The 23790-nt window shown below is 44.1% G+C and overlaps 1 protein-coding gene across 1 annotated transcript; it reads left to right on the forward strand.

Moving 5' to 3' along the window:
• The first annotated feature begins 118 nt into the window (after positions 1-118).
• On the forward strand, positions 119-23790 carry IQCG (IQ motif containing G). The gene is made up of 10 exons (XM_014945971.1): positions 119-230; positions 5083-5230; positions 8682-8917; positions 10107-10235; positions 12358-12439; positions 18981-19142; positions 19740-19814; positions 21458-21589; positions 22753-22854; positions 23356-23790. The coding sequence occupies exons 1-10, from the start codon at positions 187-189 to the stop codon at positions 23497-23499; spliced, it is 1254 nt and encodes a 417-aa protein (XP_014801457.1). The 5' UTR covers positions 119-186; the 3' UTR covers positions 23500-23790.

The following is a 23790-nucleotide window of genomic DNA, read 5'->3' on the forward strand; positions in this document are numbered from 1 at the left end:
GCCCGGCACCGGGACCTGCACTAGGCGGGCAGGGGGGGACGGGCCGGTACCGCCGGCCCAGCCGCTGTGGGCAGGCCCTTGCGGCAGCTTGGGGTGGGAGCGGGGGGGACAAATCCCGGCGCGGAGGTTGAGGGGAGGCCTCGAAGGGCGAGCGGAGCCGCGGCCCAGCGGCCAGAACCGGCTGCGATGGTGGAACAAGGCGAGGAGACCTACGAGGGGGCAGCGGGGAGGTAAAGGGCAGCGCTTGGTGCTTCTGGGGTGGCCAGGGCTCCGGGGCCCCCTTCTGATGGCGGCTCTCTGAGCCTTCCTCCGCTCTCACCTTGAATTAGTGAATCATCTCGATATTTATTTTACTCCTGGTATCACCTCGCTGACACAAAACTATGCTCAAATCCCTGTTACAAAGTCTCACATCCCTGTGTTTTCCTAAATAAGAATAGGTGGAAGCACATACTTACCCGTTTTCCCAAGTCAGGGTCATTCACTCCTGACTTTTGTCACCTCCCTCACACAGCCAAAAGTTCAGGTGCATTTCCAGAGCACGTTAAGTGATTTAGGAACTTACTCCAATATGAAACATGCCCTAGCTTGGTTCCTAAGTGTCTTAAACTGTATTTGAATGTGTGTCTAGAGTGTTTTTACAAGTTTTATGAAAACTTGTATCTCTGGAATGAAATTTACTGTCGTCACCAGCTAGGCTTGGAGAGTTTGAACCTGGACTAAGGAATTAGATCCCAATCCAGAAGGAGAATTAAGCCCATCTGTACTTTGCTGGGCCAGGGCACTCAATGCCTTGTAAGTATGTATAAGCAGAGGGTTTTCTTAGAGAGATAAAATTATTAGGAAGTAGGAGCAGAGAAAGGATGGAATATTATGAATTCTCCAAATTATTCTGCTGGCTTCTGCAAGAAAGCAAAGCAACACTCATTAATCTACCCAGTGAACAGTATCAAACGTGTGCTAGGAACCTCTGCTCAGAGAAAGGACACAATCCCTACTTTGAAGAGAATAAACCATCTGTTAAAATACTCTGTTTTCTAGCAGTAGAGATGCCACAGTCAATGCTCCCTAAATCTTACCTTTTCCTGCCCTGTACAGATTTAGTATGGGACATACAGCTGAAAGTAGCACCACGTCTTTTATTCCTGCAGCCAGTTTTCATCAGTACAGCCTCAGAGAGCAGCAAATCTTTCTCTACAATCCGGATGAAAACTAAATTGCATCTCTAAGCCAAAACCAAGATTACTTCAGCTTTTCAAGGTTTATTTCATTTCTTTCTATTTTTTTTTTTTCCAAATGAGCAACTTATGTTCTAACATCTGTAGTGGTAGGCAGAGTTTTGTAAGGCCACAACTATTTTGCTTGCCTAAGAGACTTTTTTTTGGTAAAAACTAAGGCATTTCTGATTTATGGCCTAGCCACAGCTACCGGGGATGTTCAGAATCTCTTTTTGCCAATCATTTGCAAAAAAGAGCTAAAAGAGATGTGACATTCTCAGCTTTGAATTTTCTCACTGCAATTAATTGGTATCTCCTTAATTGACTAAAAGGAATGCTGCAAAAAGTGCTGGCTTTGAAGCCCTTTTATAATAGCAGGCAGCAGGATGGGAGAAATGTGCATCCAGGACTCTCACACAGCAGAGGGAGTTGCAATCCCCAAAGGAACGGGAGGCCAGACCTCTTATACAGTTGTTTTAAAAATTATTTCTTGATATGTTTTTCTTTCCCTTTAGATCAGTGGGGAAAGAATGTTAACCTAAACTCTTGGGGGAAGCTCAATCCTTCACATACCTCTTTTTTTTTTTTTTTTTTTGGTTGTTTTTATTAATAGAGTTTAATGAGGGAGTTGAGCAAAGTGCAGTGATTAAGCTCGATGTCTATGGCTGAATCAGGATGGTTTGTGGGCTCTGAGTTAATGCTAAAATCGAGGGAGAGCAACTCAGTATTTGTAGTGTTTCTTAATGCCCCAGACAGCGGTTTCCTTCTCACTTCCAAGTCAGCATAAGCCCAGAGCGTACTGGCTTGGCACATGCACATGCTGAGTGAGTATACGATTATAAGAGGAGATATATAGGAGGAACAAACCAGCAGGCTTTAGAGAAACATTCCAGCTGTGAGCTTTCTTAACATGCATCAATGTCTTGAATTAATTCTGTCTTGGACAGAAGCTACTGATGGGATAGAGGAAAAGCAATTGCATCCTCCTTTGTTTCCAAATAAGTCACTTTTTCCTATGAGAGCTGCAAGTGTTATTTCTTCTTTCAAGAATGCTGTCGTAATCATCTGTCACAGCTCTCCCACAGCAAATCTTTTTTCACCATATTTTTAGCATTAGGACTCCACATGTAATAGATTATTCTCATGTTGTTTAGACTCAAAATACAGAATGTAGATTTTTTCTTAAAAGCTAAAAATGAGTAAAACATTTTAAAAGTATTTAATAATGCCTGTTGACTGGAAAGAGACATCATCCAACTTTAGGTAATAGTACTTAATTTGTGCATCTCCACTTCTATCACTGATTCCAAGTTTGAAAAGAAATGAAAAGCAATGCTTTTAGTTTATTATACAGATTATTAGTTATTTATTTGTTAATGATATTACCAGATTCCTATCTCAAGCTGTAGCAATTTCTTTTTTTAATAATTAAGAGAAAGCAGAGAAAAAGTCTCAGAAGGGAGGAAATCAGTTCCTTCTTAGTTACAGGTGACCAGCAAAAGCCCTGAACAGTGGGATTAATAAGGTAAGTCGGTATAAATAGTAGAAGGAGGACAGCAAACACATTGACGATATTCAGAATCACTCCTTTGCTGTTATCTTTTCCTGCCATGGTTTAAGCAAGCTTCTTCTTGAACTAATTCAGGATGCCTCTGCCATTATCTTGTCTGGAAGGCTGCTCGATGTCTTCATCCACCCAGAAGTTAGAAACCTTATCATAATTGCCTGTCTTAGGAGAAATTACACTCCTTTGACCATGGACCAGTATCATCCTTTAACTTAATTAAATAGCTGTGTCTCTTCCTGGTATCTACTCTTTATATGTATTTATAGAGCTGTGTCTCTCCCTGGTATCTACTCTTTATATGTATTTATAGAGAGTAATCACAGTCCTCAATTCTTTTAACCTCTTGTAAAACAGAATTTCTATTTCCATGATCATCCAACTAGTTGTCTTCTGTACCTGTGCATGCTTTTTAACATAAATGACTAGAAACATGCACCAGGCCTTATCTGATGTTTACTAATGCCTTATATGCGGCAGCACTAATACTTCTTCATATCTGCTGAAAATACCACTCCTGCTACATCATAGCACTTTGCATTATTCATGGCTTGTTAAGACTGGAGTGATGCCACCCCTGAACCTTCTTTGCCACCCTGAGTTCCTGGCAGCATGGCAGAAATGCTTGTGTAAATTCTTAATCCAAGTGTGTGCACCTCACCAGGTAGTCTTGCATTTTGAGTTGTTATTCAGTTAATCAAAGAAAAGAGTCCAGGCTGAAAGGAGCAATGTTCCAGTCTCATTGACCATCCATGTAGCTGTCATGAAACAGACTGCCACTCGCACACTAGGCTTTCTAGTCTTATCCAGAAGGAAATCCAAGTCCTGTTACAAAGAACAGCACATTTCAATACATGTTGCATTAAACAACTTACTGCAAGAGACAGGGACATCAAGAAACAAATACATAAAATCTAAGTTATTTTTGTTTTACCTATTCTGATACTAATAGACACCTAATAAACCTGCACTGAAAAGTGACTCTTATTTTTCTGCCCAAGTGAAATTAATTTAATCTTCCTACCGTAAATGACTATAGTTTCTTCAACAAAAACAACAAAAAATAATGCGGACAAATGGTAACAGTTTCAGAGAGGATACAGTATGCTTTTTTTTTTTTTAACACTTCTAAAGCTGCTTATGAAAATCATGGATTTCCAGTGATCCAGAACATACCTGCATTTAAACCTCTTTAATTTTCATAGAATGTGGCCATGGCTTATCCTGTTAATCATGCTAACAGCATTGTCTGATGTATTTCCTTAGCACACTTACAGATTGGACTGTAATATTCTGCAGACCTAGAATATGTTTATTCAAGGGTTTAACAGATGGCACAAATCCAGTTGTAGGGATAGCAGCCAAATGAAGATTTTGTTAGTGGATGTTGATGCTGCCATTGCAATGACATTCAGGATCCCAGTTATCTCAGACTCCAGTTGTTCTAAGTGTTATACAAGAAATATCTGTTTTGTAAGTATACGGTTTGGAGGGATTGTCTAACAGCTTACCAAAACATTAAAAATCTTGTAGAATTTCTCCATTGTTATGCAGGTGTTTTCTTATGCATTTTTCTAAATGGACCAGTTTCACTTGGATTTATAGTGAATTTCCACCATTCCCTAGATGCGCTTTCACAATATTCCATCTGTAAGCAAGGCAAAGGGATGCTTAAGTGTACATCAGAGCAGTTTCACTTTTGAAATGCAATTTAAAATAAACACAGAACATTAAAGATAGTTTTATTAGTCTAGATACTGGTTCTTGTTTGACATTTAACATCTTAAGGTGGTAACAGTTCCTACTGATGGAATTGGGATCATAAGAATATCAAAGCTATGCAGTCATAATGAGGAATGATTAGAGCATGAAGGTTCACCACCTGCGATTTTAAAAGAAGTGTGGAATATTATTATTTTTTTAAATTTTAAAAAGGCATCTTCATTCTATTGTATCTCAAAGAACAAAGTCTGTCTTGAAGCACTGGTCCCCCTTGAACTGAAGAGTGAGACCACCTCACTGAGTTCATTCCCTTCTCAGCCTGTCTACCCAGATCTGCTGTAGGAGGGACCAAGACCTACTTTGTTTAGTGAAAGTTAAACATTCCCACTGTGCCTGAATGCAGCCATCAGCGGAGCAGGGCTCCTCTTATAAACAGTGTATGAAAGGCTATAAACAAAGCTAGGGCAGTGTATGAAAAGCTGCAAATAAGGTCATTTCAGGTCTACCTTTAGTTTAAACTACTGTTACTAACACCATACAGTCTTTCTCATTGGTATCTTTTGTCTTTATTCCTCTTAGCAAAAGCCCAGAGGCCAAAGAAATGGAAAAATTCACTCATCTGGAAGCTCTGCTGTTTGCTGCTGTGCTGGAGAATTGTGTTGATCAGCTCTCAATTCTTGGGTATATCATGCCAGTTTCATATGAGGGCCAGACAGACATCAGCCATGTACGTGCCCCTATCCTTGTTCTTTAAAGTAATCTCTCCTTGTTTTCTTCTTGTCTTGGTTTTACGTTTTCTAGCAGCATCTTTTTTAAAATCAACTGAGATATTTTTTCTTCAAAGTCCTCCATGACCCTTGGGTGAAGAAACACAATAAAAGTGCGTGGATGACCATTTTAATATTTATACTGCAGCATCTCTGAGAAACTTTTGTCAAGACTTTGAGAAAAGGACCCTACTGACACAAGTTGAGGTTCCTGGGCTTGTAATTTTAAATCACAGCAGTAGGATGACAAGCAAAAGATTAGAGAAAAGGATCTAGGTTCTTATACAGATAGGCAGCAATTTTAAAAACGCAAAAGAATAGGTTATTTGAAAGTGCTCAGATGCAGGGTATTTCTGTTCATCTCTAAATTCACGCTAAAGATCCTTGAGTCCCCACAGACAATGAATTAAGAAAGATTCCACTTCAAAATATGTTAGTAACACCCCATTCTCCCTGAAAATTATAATTTGTTCATTTCTAATAAACTTCCTAACTAAGAAGGCTTGGGTAGAGATACAAAGAACAGAGCAGCAGCCCTAATGCTCAGGCAGAGGTTTATTGCTGTGGAGGAAGGTGGTGTAGTATTTCTGGTGGCTGATAGAAATAAGAAACAGGATGGGACCACCCCGAGGGGTAAATGCTTCTAAGTTCTGTTGTCATGTATTTTAAGTGGCATAGCAGGCTGTTTCCAGTTTAAGCAGGTTTGAAACTCTTTTATAAGAGGAACTCAAAAGAAGAAAAAGAGTATGTGATCAGGATGGAAATAAAAACAGGAATCCGAGTTTTCAGATCTAATGCTGTTCACTCTGCCTATTGTACCACTTAAAAATGCGAGAGGAAGGTAAGTCAATATGTTGTTTCCTACGTGCTTCCTTTCAATACTACGTGCTTTTCAGAAAATCCATTGTAAAGCAGCAGAAGCTGCTGTTTACAGCAAATTTCAGGGCCTGAACGATACTTAGACTGTGCAACAGAGGGCACTCCTCCCTTTAAAAGAGCCCTGCCAACCAACCTCACCTCCTTCCAGAGGCGGCTGCTTCTTCACACAGCTGGGTAACCTCCCATGTGCCAGCAGCACAAGCACAGAAAAAAGAGTGTATCGCCAGGACAGTAGCACTTGTTCTTCAGACACACAGACTCAGGCTGATAGACATGCTAAAGGTAGACATTAATTATAGAGGAAACACCTTAGCTTTTCTCTTCAATCACAAATGTTCATTTTTTCCAAGTCACTTCTTAAAACACAAATTTTCTCCCAGACTATAAACCCTACTTGTGCTCCTGAAGATGCCAAAAGAAATCGAGACACAAACAATTTAGAGACAAGAAAATGTCTTAGAGAAGCTACTTGCTAACTTTGGTGCTCTGTAATTTGCTGCTCCTCCCTGTTTCTTAGTTTACATTTGGCTGTTATCCTTGGATTTGTAGACAACCTGTATTTGCAAAGCACCCTGGAGCTCTGTCAGTTAAACAAATCAATGACATTTTCAGAAATTGACATCTGAATTTCCATTGATGACATTTTTGAGAGGATTAATTGCAGTGTTGGCCAGCACCTCCTTGATTTTCCAGATCGGGGACTCTTGTGCTTTGCTTTGCACAGTGTGTCCACCAGAGGAAGGCAGCCTTTCTATTGGCTGAATTTTGGGCAAAAGACTAGAAAAAGATAAACAGCTAGGAGACTACACAGATACAGTTTACAAACTCCTTGTTCTTACATAGTTATTTGGTAATTATTAGTTTGTAACTCCTTGCTATTTACAGACAATCCAGTTATAGCCTGGCTTGAACTTTCCCAGACATTAAAAAACATCTATCAGAACATTCATAAAATTTACATCATATTACAGGAGTTTGCCAAAACGAGTTCTTTCTGAAGTACAGCCATCACCAGCAAACTATTTAAACCCTTTTTTTCTAATCAACTATGTAATTTTCATTGGCCTGTGTGTACTTTGCATGCGATTCATTTCACGTCAATTGAGCTGTCGAAAAACTAAGCATGTAGTCACCTAGACTCCTTCCGTAGTCAGTGGTGAGTCAGGCACTGCCAGAGGCTGATTAATCCCATCTGGAAGTGTCCAAGATATTCAGAATGAAGTAGTGCCCAGCGCATCGCCCTCAGGGACTACAGCACCATTGCAGACCACTAACGGAGCCTCGCTCGACAAGTAGCTTCTTGGAGAAGTAACTGGTGTACACAGTTGCTGCCCTGACCCCTTGTTTTCACTCTGCCCTCTGTGCTGTGTTGGGACAAATGTGTATGTGGCTGTGGAGGGACCTGGACTGAGAACTGGTGCTGCTAAAAATAAACTTTTCTTTTTTCCCCTTTCTGCTGGAAAATGTCTCAGCCCAATGAGTTCTCTGTTCCATTTCCCTGAGCAGCCAGGGTGGGGAGTAGGCAGCTATGGACAGGATGGGGCTGGCAGTGCCTGTGTCAGCTGGCTTCAGTAGTACTGCTGTTAAGTGTTCAGCCACAGAGATGCCAGTAGGGGGGCAAGAAAATTTTCTTTTTTAATGTCCCATTGTATATACCAGCATTCTTACTCATAGCACATAAAGCAGAGAAGTTCCTCGAAACAAGGCCTCAGCAGATTATATAGTATCCTTTTTTTTTCTGGGGCTTTTTTTATTTTAAGAAAATTGTGCACAGCCACAAGATACCTTTCCATGTAGAAGAGAGCTGCCAATATTTTGAATTTCATCTTGAATTCATGTTATACTTCCTTTGCTGTCACTCTCTCAGAAAAACAGCTAAGCAGATAGCTGATGTCTATCACTTTTAATTTCCACACAGCTCTGCTTTTGTTATAACAATAATACTGTAGGGAAAGATGGTGGTCACAGGCAGTGGGAAATGGCAAAGATGGAGAGAAGAGAGAAGACAGAGAAGAAACAGACTAATAGTCTTCTAGTACATAAGAGCAGCTGCAAAGAAGGAAGGAATGATTTGTTCTCTGTGCCTACAGAAAGCAGGACAAGAAGCCAGGGGCTCAACTGCAGTTGAGGAGAAAAAACTTTCTTATGGTGAAGATTGTTGTGATGTGCTGGTACTGGCAGGAGGGTGTGTAGTCTCCATTGCTGGAGGTCATCAAGAACATGTCAGGAACAACACAGTCTGAACCATCATCTGCTGGGGCAGATGAATTCACTTTTTGAGGCCTTTTCTAGTCCTGTCACTTCAGGACTTTTGATCCTGTAAACTCTAATAGGCCTATATTGTGTGCTCAGAGCTAACCAAGGTAAACGTTTCTATTCTTCTACTCTTGCAGAATCTAACATACACTATCAGCTGCTCTTAGTATACCTTCATTCTAGTTCATTATTCATTTTTCTTCCTCTTACATAACGTTACAAAGGGTTTAGTTCTACTGCCCAATGTGCAAGCAGGTGTCTCTTATTCCCTTTTAGACTGGCAGCCACGAAATTAAAGAAATCATAGAGACCCAGAAGGAGCTGGACAAAGAGCTTATGTCAGCAAGGGAAGGGAGTGGGGAAACAGTTACCTCCACATCGCCGAAAAGTGTCGAACACAAGCAGCAACTGGAGAAAACTGAAGATCTAAAAAGTACCCATCGTCTTTCCAAAAGGGCCACAAAACACAGTGCTCTGTCCATAGAGAATCTCAGAAAAATTCAGGCTGACAGGTGAGTGAAGCACAAATACAATGACTGTGGGGGATGCTTAGAGCCGTAAAGTTCTCAGTCTATCTTTTGACAGCAAAAATACAAGCTTCCTGCTCTCCCACTGTTGATGTACCTCAGTCTTGGTCCAGAAGAAAAGCAGTGATGTCTAGCTTCACAGGCCATTTAGTTTTGGCCTTTGCTTGCTTCTGGATGCCAAGTAATGACAATCAGTTAATTTTGAATGGAGTTGCAAAATATTACCCAGTTAATAACAGCTGCTTGGGTGGAATGCATGCCAGGTGATTCCATGCCATGGAATTCATCAGCCCATGCTGATATTCTGGTATCAGGAGTCAGGTTCCTCTAGCAGATATGTACAGGCAAAGTGGGATCTCAGCATTGTCTCGTGAGCTCACTTATTCTGCAGGGCACACAGAGCCTCTATGGCAGCTACAGCCATTCTCCTTTATAGAACAGATATATAGGTATAAAGGTATATATAAAGATATATACAGGTATAAAGACCAAATAATTCCTTTTTAAAAATAAATGTTATTCCTGCACCTAATCCAGTGCATTGATTTGCAGAAATACCAGCAGCCTTTGGTTTAAAAGACAGACTGGAGAGCTGAGCATTCAGTATTCATTTTTCTGCATCCTGGCTTCTGTCCTTTAATATTATTTCAGCAAAGGGCTTAAAGAAGATCCTAACACAAAAGAGAAAAACGCAGCTAAAATATAACTACCATATGCACCATGAAATTCAGTAAACTGGATAAGCACATGTGTTTATTAAGATCAGCTTAGGGCTGTACTGGGGTATTTTTGGCACCCAGATACCCCTTCATAGACACACTTGTCTGCATCCCCAGGTCTCATTTTCCAAGATCCACTTGTCTGTCACCACTACTGCAAGGCCAGCAGCCTTCTTCCTAATGGCAGCACAGTCTGGCACAGCATGAATATGGTTTTGCTTCTTTGCTACTTCCTAGAATAGCATTCAGGGCAGCATTTTTAAATTATATACTTCAACCAACTCCAAATACAGAGTTCTTCAGACGTACAAGAAGCAGGTACCATGGCAGAAGCGTGAGTTTGATAGGACATAAGCACATAAATGTGATCTTATATTTCCTTGAACTGTAAAGGTGCCAGACACTTTAGTACCAGCACCTATAAATTACTGTTGTGTTCCTTTTCTCCCTGGCAGGCAGTATGCAAATGATGTAATTACAGTCACTATGAAAGAGCTGCAGGAATCAGGAACATTTAATAGCCTAACAGAAGCTAATGAGAGAGAAAAGGAAAAAAAGAGCAAGTTTCATGACATCCTTATCAGGTCAGTGTTGTGTTCAGTACTTCCCTGCTTAACTGATGAAACCCAAAGGCCATTTCTGCTCTGTACATGCTAAAAAGGGAAAAAAAAAAGCAAGCCCCCAAAATACAGAAAGGATTCTGCTTTTCCAACTTGAATTATTCTGTCTGCTTTACAAACTTCACTTCTTTCCCCTTCAGAAAGAAATATCTGGTGGTTCTGATACTGATCTGAGCTAGGAATTGTCTGAGCTTTGACCACAGTGGACACCAGTGTCTGCATTAACGCAAATGCTGCCCTATATCAATTAAAACATAATGTGATGTAGGAGCTCCCAGATCTTTTAACTCTTGTCCCCAGTGAAAGCCAGAGCAGCAGAGAATCTGTTCAAATCAGGGCCAACAACATATGGTCTTTAGGTTATGTGATGCCCAGGAGAATCTGCTCTGACCTATATGCAAATATGCTCCCTTTTCCCAGTAGCAGCGAGGGGCTAGCACAGATGGTGGCAGAGGCAGTTGTCTTATTTAAGGCTAATCCATCAACCACTGTGCTATAGAACCTCTTCTGCCCCAAATCTTCTAAATTTCAGATTTGTTATCATCTCAGCTCAAACTGGGGATTCCTTAGTTCAAACTTCTGTGCACTAGAGGTTTGGAGCTTTTTGGCACGGGAAGCTCTGGTTCAACCCCAAGCCTGTCAGAGCAGTCATCAGAGAACTATGTGACCATTTTAAAGCTACTTTGTTCTGTGTAGCAGCTCAGGCCCATCATTTAGGGCAGACAGCAAAGTTGCTGGAAGTCATGATTTGTCCTGAGTCCAATGTACTGGAACAGCTCCAGTGGTGGCTCATGGGTCTGCCTCCAGGACGAGTCTCCAGCTTCCAGTGAAAAGTGTGATTTCAAGCATGAAACCCAACTCTTCCACTATCTAAACCCAAAGGATTTATTGTTTATCTATGGAAGAGACAGAAAGCAAAAATGAAAGCAGCAATTGCTTGTAGAATAACTGTCCAATACTAGAAGGCAAAAAGGAGCAGACAAATTATAATCAGAAAGGACACAATCCTTTTAATTCCATTCTGTCAATCATATCTAGCCACTATGTTGTCTGTTCTACTACACATTCTTTTCATGGAATGAACTTGATCCGTCTTTCAATATAATACACACTTGCCTGGTTTTGTGTCAATATACTAGTCTGAAAGCAGTCTGCGGTAAGACTGGAACTCCTTATCAGGAGCTTTTGTTCATCACAATCACTCAGCTAAAGACTCTGAAAATGAAATGCATGTTTGATTGTAAGGTTGTGATGGGGTACAAAGTCTCAAGTACCAACTGTAGTATTTACTGGCTTTAAATCAAATCATGTGCATTATTAGATTAAATTAGAAAAGCACTTTGAGTGAAATAAGATAAGACCTAGAACAAAACATTAGCTGGATTTTTTTTAGACAGGTAAACACTTCTCTAGCTTTTGGCCTTCACTCATATCCCTTCATGGATCTCAGAACCTGAGGCAGTGTCTTTTGAAAGATTTTAAGTCTGATATAAAAAATTCTCCATACATATAATGAAACTTAGACAATCTGGCACTGTCTGCTGCTCAGGTCTGCTTCTGCACAGAATCAGGGAGATTTTTGCTTGAAATGCAGAAACAGTGACTCAACCATAAGCATCTTCCCTCTCTGCTGTAGGAATTGCATCGTCCTTAATTCCACTCCAGGCTTTCAACAAGAGCATCCCCTGTTATTTGGCTCATTCTCCCTTCCATTCCCATCCTCCTTGCTCAGTCTGTGCACCTCTTCTTTCAGGATTTACTTACCAAGTCACTAGGCTTGGTGAGAAGTCTCTGGGACTTGCAGATGTGCTGCTCCCCGAGGCTCAGAGTGAAGAGATAGATGCCTTTCTTGCTATTTAGCCATGGGAAGCAGCTTGCCTTCTGCTGGTCTGAAGAAGCAGGCCAAGCTTTTGTGTGCAATTCTTTAAGTTCAGCTGTTAGAAAGTCATTCATTGAGCAGGATAAGTGGAGCAGTGCTCAGCGAGGTGCCAAAATGTATCAGGAGACAGGAAGTCCCCCTTCTAGGTAAACAGCTCTTGTCTTTCTTGATTTATTCAAGTGATTGTGTTTATCCATTTTTCTTCAGGGAGGAGGAAGGAAAGAAAGAGATAAAGTCACTTGGGGAACAGCTGCAAGATGTCAAGAAAGAAACTGAAATAGAACTTCAGGTGAGATCACTTAGCAGTGGGCATCATGCCAGGGGGGAAGCCTGTTAGCAAGCTGGCCCCTGCTGCCCAGGAACTAGCACTCAGATGAGAGGACGTGTGGCATATATAGTGATCCATCATTTAGGAATATAGAAGCAGAATAACTGCAATAAAAATTTGTATTCCGAAAAAAGCCTGCTAATGAGTTTAAGAGCAGCGTCCAATGGGTTTCAAATGGGAGCTTAAAATACTCATTAATCCTGAGAGACCATGATCAAATTAGAATACCCCAAAACCACTGTTCGGAGTGGCAAAGCATGGACATCTGCAATCAGTAAGGATGAGGTTATCTGCAGATAGCAGTATCTAAGATTCATGCTCACTGATGCAGACGTGACACCTGGCACAGAAGAAAGTGTGACGATGAGGGAGTGAGAAAGACAGACACTTGCCATAAGGGCATGTCATTTTTCTACATACAATTTTGTTTGGGGAAAATGTCATGATTTTAATATCTTTTTCTAGTCTTCCAGATACTAGAAAATCCCAAACATGGGAGTCCTATACAAGGGCAGATTAATGTTATTGCATGTATGCTGTCAACTTTATCTTTCTGGAAAGCTTCAGCCCTTCTGTCTGCAGTGTGCAAATAGTGTGTGCGTGCAAAGCAAACCTGGGACATTCTGGAAATGTCAGGCTTGCTACACAAGTGCAGATCAATTGAATGGCATATCACAGGTCACTGTGATGCTCACCAGGCAGCTCAGACTTGATGCTCGTGCGTGCGTTAGAGCAAAAGCACACACAGTTCTGTGCAGAAACAGGGAAACGTTGCCTGGCCCTGCTGAGGCAGGAAAGAGTGTGTGACAGAAAACAAGCAAAAGGCAGGCAGGTTCAGAGCTATACAGGGCCTGGGAGAAGGAACAACACTCTGATGCTTGGTTCAGTGTTGAGCAAGAGGACAGCAAAGGCATCTGAGGAAAGAATCGGCGTCACTGAATTTTGTCTTTGGACAAAGCGTGGACAGTAATCAAGCCAGGGTCTAGTTGGCTACAGAGAGGAATTTTAAGCCACTGACATGCTGGTGAAGTACAGTTTATGGAACAAGGAGGTTTTTGAAACCTGGATGCATGTGCAGTAGAAAGTTTAATTGTAAATACAGGATGGTTGTAACAACATGAAAGTTCTATTGGCGCTGGCAGTGTATGCAGCTATCTATAACTGACTGAAGAGCAGAAGTCTGGGAAGATATTAGAACTTCAGAGAAGAAAGCAGGAAGGTAGAAGATGGGAAAATTCATGTAGGTCAGTACTCACCTACCAGCAGGAATCCTGGAAATGTGTAACATATACTGGGAAGTGTAACAGGATGAAAAGGACACTGGAAAAAAAACTGTGGACATAACAGAGAGGAGAAAGAAGAGGAGTCACTGAAGGAAATGGAAAAGTTAGAATCTTAGGAGACACATCAAGAAGGAACAGTTGTGGGAACTAAAAGAGAAATGCAGGATGAACTTTTTTTCCCTACAGTTTGGACAGAAAATCTAAAGGATGTAGAGGTGAGAGCCAGGACTGAAAAGGGGAGCTATATACCCCAGTATATAGTTACTGCCACTGGAAATGGTATGGGAGCCCATTTCCAGGCCCTATGAGACGATCTAAAAGTCTCTTGACTCTTGTGGCAGTTAAATGAAATAAGCTGGATGGTTTGTCAGGCTCAGGGACTGTACGTTGTCTGTTTTCTTCTGCACATTGCCCCTTCTCAGTCAGATGGCTCCTGGGAAGCTCCTCTTCTTCCACTCCCCAGGCTAGTGAATATGATGAGGTAGTTCTCCTTCTGTGTAGTGCTCCTCAGACCTCAGTGTTTGTGCACACAATATACATCTTGTTTAATGCCTTCCCAGACACTGGCATGTAGGGGGCTCTAATCATCCCACCTCACACTGACAGCATGGCCCTGGCACTGTGTCCCTGTGTCCTGCCCTGCTCCTCTCCTGCCTCTTGCAGTCATAAGAAGGTGTGTAGCTCCCATGCTGAGAGGGTGCTCTTCTCCATGTTCTTTCAGTACCTTCTGCTAATTTAGTTCTTGCTTTTTGCCTCATCAAGTGGGATCTCCATTCATCTGGGATTTTGTTTTTTATTTCCAGCTTAAGAGTAATTTTCTGAGCTTCCTTATAGTTTCAGCTTTGATAACAAATCAAAGACCAGACTACTTTCAAGTATTGCTTTCCTCCTGTGCCAAAAAAAATGGTGTCTCACTGTGTCTCCCAAGGGAGAATAATTTCTATTCGCTTCATATGGGATTTTCCCATAGGCAGTGTTACAGACACTTGCATGATTTGTCACCTTGCCAACTAATTAAAAACAAAAATACAGCTTGCTGATTTGGAGTACTTTGAACAGTAATAACGAACAGACCTGTAGACAAAAGACAACATGGTTGTCTCCAGTCTAGTGGATGAGAAAACAAAAGCGAGCAAATCTAATCACGGAACCAGAAAAACACGGTCTTTGCTTCACGCATGTTGCCTGTATGTTTGTATTTTCAGCCTTGCTGCCTCTTAATGAGATGCTAATTAATGCTGCATTACTCCGCTCAGCTCATTTTTCTTCCTAATGGAGCACAAATCAAATGCTAAATATTCTTATTTACTTTGTTTTCATTCCTCTTGGAAAGGAGTGATGTCTCTAAAGGAGCTGAAATGACTGGTCTGGTTTTGCTCGTGCCCCTCGGTGCAGGAGCATCACCGAGAGCTCTAGTTTGGCTGCAGGAGTTCTGTTTGCTGCTGCAGTCTTCATTTTCTAGCTTGTACAAAAATACTTCCTCTAGTTTCCTGGACAAGTGATGGCAGTCTGTACAGATTTAAAACAAGTTAATATCATATAGGATTACATAGTTTAACAAAATAATTTAGGAAACTTTATAATTCCTGCCTTGCCATTCACCTACAGGGCTTTTTATGTCCTGTGGGTTTTGTGGTATACTCATGCTATATGTGTGTCCAAGACATAGTACAATTTTATAACAAGCAGTAATACTGCAGGCTACCTACCAGACAGAAACCCACGACACTGCACCAGGGTACCAGTGAAAACAAGTCCGTAACTTTTATTCCATGTGGGCTCTCATAACACACTCAGCTCCACTCTCCCAGTGCTTTTAGTGTGACTGAAATCCATCATGTTTCTTCCCTCATCCTCTCCCAGGAGGATGAATACATCAATGAAGTGTGCTGGGGGAATTTCACTGAATTTCTAGAGTTGGAAGGGACCATAGAGATCATCTAGTCCAACTCCCCTGCTGAAGCAGGATTGCCTAGAGCTAGAGCATGTTACTCAGGACTGCATCCAGGTGGGTTTTAAACACATATACACACCTGCTGGTGCGTGTTTCTACTGAGGAAGTGCACCAGGCGATTACAGTAGAAGGCACAAGGCGTGTGATGGTCCTCAGCTCCTGGGTGACTTCACTGCCCCAAGGCAGCTCAGTGGGACCTGGAGCTGGTGCACTAGATCCAAACCTGGCTCCAGAGGGACGGGACTTTCCACAAGAGCACTGCTGCCAACAGCTCTGCTCCCTTGGCCAACAAAGTGCCCCTCACACAGCTCGCTCCCACGGATGTTGGGACGGAGGTGAGCTCGCAGAGGCTGCATTGGGTGTGCAGAAGGGGTTTGTCCCACTGCTGGAGGAATTCCTCAAACTGTTGGCTCCTGTTTGCTGTTTTTGTCACTAGCCATATTGTAAGTGGCTGTAAATACTAATTGCTGTGGGAGAGCTGAGAGATCTAGGTGGCACTTGCAAGAGAGATAAATCAAAGTAAATGAAAACGCAGGAGCGTGCATGCCCTTTCCAGCTCAGAGCAGTGGCTTTTGCAGCCAAACAGCATCTGTGGGGCAGGCTCCTATGGCACCGGATAACAGCAGCAGCCAGGCCTCTGAGCTGATGTCTGCCAGCTGAGAGATCAGAGAAAAGCAGCTTGTTTACCTGCTTGCGAAGCAGACTGGCTCTTGACAGCTATTTCCTGGGGTTTGATCTTGGTCTCTGCCCGTTTTGTGATAGTTTTGGACACAGGAGGTATGATTTTGCATCTTTGGTTTGGCAGATTCAGCGCTGAAGTCACATCCCAAATAAGCAGCCCAGAGGTTTACTGCAGTAACCATGAAAGTGCTCCATGTCTTGGCTGGGACCTCTGCTGTGATAAACCAGAACGAGTAAATATTAACTCATTTTCCCAGTGCCTGTCCCTGAAGTTCAGGAAACAGCACGCTCTACAGATGGTGCCCACAGCTTGTGGGAATTCATTGCTGCATTGACTACCTGCAGCCCCACACCAAACGTGTCCCAGTGCAGCAGGGCCAGGGCCATGGGCTGGGCCGCAGTAGCTGCCCACACGCCCGCAGCCCACTTTCCCTCTCCGAGCCGAGGGGTTGCTGTAAAACCACCACTGGGGTTTTGCATTTCACTTCCTGTCTGCTTTGGATTGTGTAACCAAAGCCCCCAGACTCCCCACCTCTAACGAAGATGTTTTACAACACCACAGCCCAAATCCAAACCGCAAACACGCCGTACAACAAAGAAAACAAACAGAGCAGATGGGCCCCCATCCCGGCTCAGGCCTGGGGCGCTGGCATCAAAAGCACTTTTCCTCTACTTTACTAAAATATGAAATGAAAAAGAAAATAACTTGGTGAAGTGTTCATGCTCTGCCCCACCTCTCTAATAGCCAAGTACTTTGTAAACCAGGCTGAGCCCTTTTTTTTCTGACCTATTTGCAGATCCTTAGCAGAGAGCAGTAACACGCTGCCATCAGCAGCACTTGGCTTTGCTGAGCCTCAGTACCCCAAAAAGTCAGTGTTCTTCATTAGGATCTCCCCAGTCTCTCTGCCAGCCCCTCAATTTAGACATGATTCCACCATGAGACAGGAAGACAATCTCAAAATAAAGTGGTGTGGTCACCTCCCGTGTCTACTGACCCCACACAACCTCTCCCAACACCCACCAAAATTTCACACCGGGGAAAACAAAGGCCATTACCAGAAACCTTAACAGGGCACAAATAGGTCATGTCTGTAGCTGTCTGCAGTCATATGATGATATGTCTGTAAAGTAATATCTGATGTTGGAAACCTTCAAAAAAATTTGAATGCATGACTTCTAAACCCACAAAACAGCATCAGCCAAGGCCCCTAATTGTCTTGAGCCTTATAAATATACTTTACTCTTCCTAACTATGTCCGACAAGGGGTGCAGAGGGAAGGATTTTCCTTTTAACTGCTCCAAACTCTTCTTATAAGGAAACCTTTTCCAAATGAGTCACGCTGCAGAGGCTTTGAAACACAGCACTGTTGAGCTGGCTTCTTCCCGTGGCATTTTTCCATGTTTACAGAGCTAAGGAATGCAAGGGTGCTTCAGAGACAAGATACGTGGGCTTCAAAACATTGAAATGCCAGCACTTTGGTATTTCATCTTCAGCTGCAAGGTCTGGCTGATGAATGTCAGACCTGTCATGGCATGGCAGGGAAGCAACGAGAACGGCTGTAATGGAGCAACCCGGCGCCAAACCAGAGGCATTAAGATTGATCTTGCATAATTGCACAGGAGACTCTGATGACCTTTTTAACTCTTAACAGTCTAGAGTTTTTAATTTTACAGACGGTTCTTCCACGTTCCAACCCCAGATTAATAAATTTTTATCTGTTACTCAAAGAAATTCATTAAAAAGGAGTAAACAAAACCACAATTCCAGATCAAGCAAATGCGCTTTTCGCTTCCTGAGCACGCCCCAAAATGTGGGCAGACGGGGCACGTTGGCTCAGGATTCTTGCCCATAGGGGAGCTCCTGGGGACAGAATTCCCCCAGGAAAGCTCAGTTCCATTGCAAAACAGGGCACAGGGAGAGGCTGGGAGCTCTGAGCCAGCTTTTCCTTGGCACTTCTTACTTGCCCTCAGTGTACGCTTTTATAATAAAAAGTGGGCACCATCTCCCTGGTAAGATTTCAAGAAACAACTGTCTAAACATATGAGCGAGTCAAGATGAGATTTTTACCTGGTCCTAAGGTTGTGTTTATACAGTTGCTGCATAACTAGCATAACTATTCCAAGGAATACAGTATATTTTAGGAAATCAAACTTTGGCTTACGTGGGGCTGAGGCATCATCTTCCTCTTAACAGATGCTCACTGATTGAGATGGCCTAATCCCAGAGGTTACTAAAGCCTAACTCTAAGCAGGTGAAATTATTTGGCTTCTCTTGTGTTTATAATAAGCAGGCCTGAATCCGTTCCTGGACCAGAGGCCAGAGGCCTGGCTTCTTGCCCCCCTCTCTTCATCACTCTGCCCTCTCCAGAAGTAATCACTCCTCACTGATAGGTTTACTGCCTTCTGTATGGGGTAAAAACCAAACTTCCCTTTGAAGCAGAGGCTGAAATGGGGCAACATTCAGGGAACGTGTGAAGCCTATAATCCTGTCTCTTCTGAGTTTATTGGGGAGTGGAGAGATGAAGAAACAGTGGGCTGACCTCAGTCTCCAGGCTTGCTTTTGTGCTTGTCTCTCCTCCACTAGAACCGAGACGCTGTGATTGCCTTCCTCAAAGATCAGCTCCTAGAGGTGAAGGCCAAAACGAACATGGAGAGCTGCTACATGAAGAAAAGCACAGACCTCCAGGTCCACCAAACCCAGAAGAAGTGCAGCAATGCAGAGAATGCCCTGGATGAGGAAATTAAGGTAAGCCCTTCCCCACAGCCCCTACTGGAAGGCATCTCCAGCTAGTAAGGGAAGAGTCCTCCCTCTTCTCCCCAGATGCCCTTTCTGTTCTCCATCAAAGTCCTCAACAGAACTGTTTGAACTGGATCGGGAAACTCACCAGACTTCCACTGCTTCTCTGTATGGTCCTGCAAACAGCAACAGCAGGGGTGCCATGGCTGCAGGGGACAGTGGCTGGAGGCAGAGACTGCTTAAACTGATGCCATTGTCAGAGGAACGTGCCCATAACTATGTCCAAAGGCTGCAGTTATGAGGCCATTTAGCAACATAAGCAGCCCGAGCTCCCAGCATGGCCCACAGCACATCATGCTGATAGAGCTGTTTGTGTGGCCACGAGGTGAACTGGACTAGAAAAGTGTTCCGGTTTTGCAAGCTTTTTTTTTTTATTATTTTGACTGACCAAGGTCTGATCTAGTTGTCCCTTTCTCATGGATGGCCCAGGGGCAAGGGCTGCCTCGGTTGGTTTTGTCACTGGGAAAAACCTGTGTGGACTATGCAGAGAGCTCCTTCACGTGCTCTAACATGGTCTCTCCCATTTTCTGTCTGCACTGGTCACAGAAGCTGAAGAGCAAAAGTGATGAGGAGATTCGAGTCCACGTGGAGATTGATAATTTCCTCAGGCGACTCCATCAGGTATGTGGCACTTTCTGCTAATGCTGCCAATAGCAACTGGGAAACATTATCAATTAGTGCCAAAAGAAAATGAGTTATTTCTCCTTCAAACTACCCAGGTTCATGATTTTTGCTGTTTGAATGAACACTAACCCGCAAGTCTTAATTAACCCAGCTCTCCCAGACTTGGGATTTGCTTCATTTGGATACATTTCCTTAAAATTAGAGTTCATGTAATGATTGGCATTGTTTATTCAGGCATTACATCTTTTTCCTCCCTCAGGTAGTTGTTAGCTATTCAGCTAATTTGAATTTTATTTAGACCTCCCTTGGCAGTAGCTGGGGCTCCCAGGGACTGAGTGAAGGAGCGCGGCTGCTGCTGCTCAAAGGGAGGGCAACACTTTCACACACCCAGGTGTTGCACAGAGGGGTCACTAAGAAGGAAATGACAGAAACTGCCAGCCCAGTTTTGCCTTATCTTAATCTGAGCGAGAATCTGGGCTGGATAATTGCTAACTCACAATTATTGTGCCCATTTTCAGCAGCAAACATCCAAGAATGTCCTTGTGCTGTTGATCCAAAGGTTCAGAGCTTTTGTGTCATCAACAGCAGTGCCCGTTACAGTGAATAACACTGGAAAACATCTCACAAACCGTATGACTGGAAGAAAACCTTGCTACCACAGGGTACCTCACATCACTGCCAGTACAAAACTTAATAGATGATAATAAAATGTAAAAAATGTAATTAGAATGAAAAAAATCCGCTGTATCTTGTGCACAATTAATTAGTGTCCTCTGTATCCCTGAGCCTTAGTCTCATCAACACTTCACAGTGAGGGGACTGTCCCAGCACAAGCTGCAGCCTGTTTGACCTCTACCAGAAGGCAAAGTACAAGCCCCCTGCGCTCAGACAGCAGCTGGTGGCTTTACAGGGGCCCGCAGAGAAGAGGATGGCCATGGCCCCCATCTCCCTTGTGTGTCCAGCTGTGGGGCTGTAATGAGATTGATGCTTTTCCTCAGATTATTTTTCCATGCAAGCACTCATGGTTGTTACTATGGAGAAGTTATTGGTGAATGGGAGGAAGTCATCAGGGTGACTGTTGCGGCGACACCTGCCCTCCTATTCACGAGCGAGACAAAGCCAAGTTCACAACCTGAAACAGCGTAAAGTGCTGTCCCTTGGGACCTTATTCCTGTGCACTGTGCTTAATTCAGGCAGCAGGCAGGGAGTTGGGCAGAGGATAAAAGCTTTCTTACCGTCAGATTCTGTTTCTTAACCCCCCCTCCCTCTGTGTACACAAAAAGGATGGCTTCTGGTTGTCACTTATGTCACTAGGACTGACCATGCACAAAACTAACCTCCAGTGCTTCTCCGTTCTTCTGAATGGAGACCTCTGAAAGTCCAACCTGATCTTTCTTCTGGGCTAAAAGCTCAGCACAGTGCTGTGGCTTCCATGGTGAATCCCCAGCGAGGGGTCTGCAGGCCACCAGCAATTTATCACTAGTCCTAGGGGTCTCGGCCTTTCAAGATGAGAAGGAAACACTGACTATGCCAAATTTACGGGACACTTACCACCATCCTGAGAGCAGGACATGTCATAGTAGCAAATCTTTCCCCTCTGCACTCTGTACTCTGCTGAGCACCATTCTATCCCCATGCAGAAGGTGGAAGAGAAGCTGGAACACTGGGTGGACAAATTTGAAAACGATGCAGATGCTAAAGAAGAAGAACTGGATGCCCTAAAAGCATTAAAGGCAAACAACTTGGAAACGCTGCGACAAATTGCCACAGAGGTAAGACATCAGCAGCATCTCGGTGCTCAGCCGTGCAAACCTGCATCCCAGCTTTTTCCTACCCTCAGATAGGGAACCATGGAAGAAAAATATCAGTAATCCTGAGGTGTAGGCTGCGATTATAAGCAGTGGTGCTGGGAAGGCAGGGACCGAGTAGTCATCTTCGGTTTGCCTCCTGTGACATCAAGGAGGGATGATGGTGTTTCCCCTACAGCTATTTTCAAAGAGCAGCAAGTGCTCAGAGAGCTACTGACAGCCTTTGTGAAGGGCAAAGACACTGTTCCACCCCAGCAGTACAGAAACTGCCTCAGTCTGACCAAATCTGCTCCTTCTAACAACACTGGGTACACCAGGCTGGGACTGGAAATGGCAGCTGCATCCCCTCCTGCAGACGCACAGCGCTGCTACGAGGGAACTGAGTCCAGTTAAAACCATTCCTGCTCCACTTTGGTTAATTGCTGGGCTGTAATCACAGCTACGCAGGCACAGCGGAGCAGGCAGCACAGGGCAGAAAGAATTGTCTACAAAAATGGGTGTTTTAAAGCCAGAAGGAATGAACTTGTAATCGTTCCTTACTGTCACTGGCTCTGAGATGATGGGACCGAGTTAGATGTTTCCCTGCTTGTGGGCTCATTTTTCACTCTGTACACTGTCATCTCGGTGTCCCCAGTGTGTTTGTGGATCATCTGCTGCCTGGCCTGGGGGAGCACGCCTCCTTCCCACCACCATCTGTTGCCCGAGACGCCATCAGAGAGCCATTTCACAGCACAGGACCAGAGGGTTAATTGCAGCCAGGCCGTGAGAGGTTTCGCTTTGGCAGCAGCTCTCGGTGCCGTAGGACCGAGGCTGGTAATGAGCAACATTGGCCATCTGGATTCAGCAAAGATCAAAAAAAGGAGGTGGGGGAGGAAGGTCCACGCTTACACATTACCCTTGGGCTGCCAGGGAGCTCCTTGGTGCAGAGGGTGGGACCCACGGGCCAGAGCAGCCCCTGGGGGGCTGTGAAAAGAGTGTGGCAAGGATGGGGCCAGAGGAGAAGACTCCTTGCAGCAGGTGAGCCCTGCCCTGCCAAGCTGCTGGGCAGAGCGAGCCTAGAAGGTTTGCCCTACAGTGCAGGGGATGTGTTTTTCACGCGGCTGTTGTTCCCCTGTGCTCTCCTGCAGTGCCAGATGTTTGAGGAAACCATCATCAGAGACCGGGCAGAAAGGGAGGCTGAGAAACGCCGACGAGAGCAGGAGGCCCTGGAGCTGAAGAGCATCCTGAAGGTAAAGGGGAGCCAAGCTGCGGCCGTGCCGTTCCATCAGCAGCCTGGAGTTCACCATTTGCTCCACAGGCTTTGTTTGGGCAGAGAATGGCCTGAGAGAGTTGGCCGGTGTGGGGTGGCCCAAGGAAAGGACAGATGAAGCCTGTCCCTTTCTTCTGGGGCAGACACAAAGCCAGCTGCAGGTGTTTGAGAGGAGATCAGAGGGGAGAAGCCAGTCTCCTCCAATGACTTGGGGCTGTGCTCGTCACACCAGCCCCGCTGCCTGGGTGACACAGGGACGGTCACGGGGCAGTTGCCCTGCTCATCCCCTTGCCACCAGCAGTGTCCTCAGCCCAGACGTGGGTACCTTCAGTGTCACCACCACAGGCCCAGCTGCTGCTGGGGGGCCAGAGGTGCCCTTCTGCAGCCAGGGAGCGCAGGAGGGAGGCTCTGGCAGTTGAGCTGCACCAGGTACTTCAGTAAGTGATGTCCCCTAAGACGTCGCTCTCTCTTCCTCTTCCAGCTGCAGGCCTGGTGGAAAGGGACAATGGTCCGCAGAAACCTGGGCCCCTACCAGAACCTCAAGAAGAATTTGGAGAAACAGCTAGCAAAGCAGAAAGAAAAAGGGAAGGTGGCAAAATACGAAACAAAGAAAAAGAAACGATGAGTAAAGAAACCTGGCTCCAGGGCTGTTGCTGGGCAGGGCGCTGTGGTCTGTCTGTCTGACAGGACAAAATAAACCATGTCACAGAGCTCGGGCTACTCTGGAGAACACAGTTAAGGTGACGCTGCAGGAACTCTTTAAGATCTTGAAGCTGCCCTTGTATAGCAGGGCATATACCCTTTCTCCCATAGAAAGGGCATTTGCACGAAAGCGGTGAGAAACACTAATCCCCCAAAGTATTTTCTAGAAACAGGAGAGCTTAGCAGGAGGTGATCCTGGTAACAGCCCCGTAAC

Source organism: Calidris pugnax, unplaced genomic scaffold (genome assembly GCF_001431845.1).
Source record: "Calidris pugnax isolate Ruff unplaced genomic scaffold, ASM143184v1 scaffold111, whole genome shotgun sequence".
In the NCBI taxonomy this organism is placed as follows: Eukaryota; Metazoa; Chordata; class Aves; order Charadriiformes; family Scolopacidae; genus Calidris; species Calidris pugnax.

What these genes read in the sequence shown, in the direction of transcription:
- IQCG (XM_014945971.1), top strand. Translation starts at nt 187, where the DNA reads ATGGTGGAACAAGGCGAGGAGACCTACGAGGGGGCAGCGGGGAG. An exon ending in AGAAAAATTCAGGCTGACAG is followed by an intron (nt 8,918 to 10,106) that starts GTGAGTGAAGCA and finishes TCTCCCTGGCAG; the next exon opens with GCAGTATGCAAATGATGTAA. An exon ending in CCCTGGATGAGGAAATTAAG is followed by an intron (nt 19,143 to 19,739) that starts GTAAGCCCTTCC and finishes CACTGGTCACAG; the next exon opens with AAGCTGAAGAGCAAAAGTGA.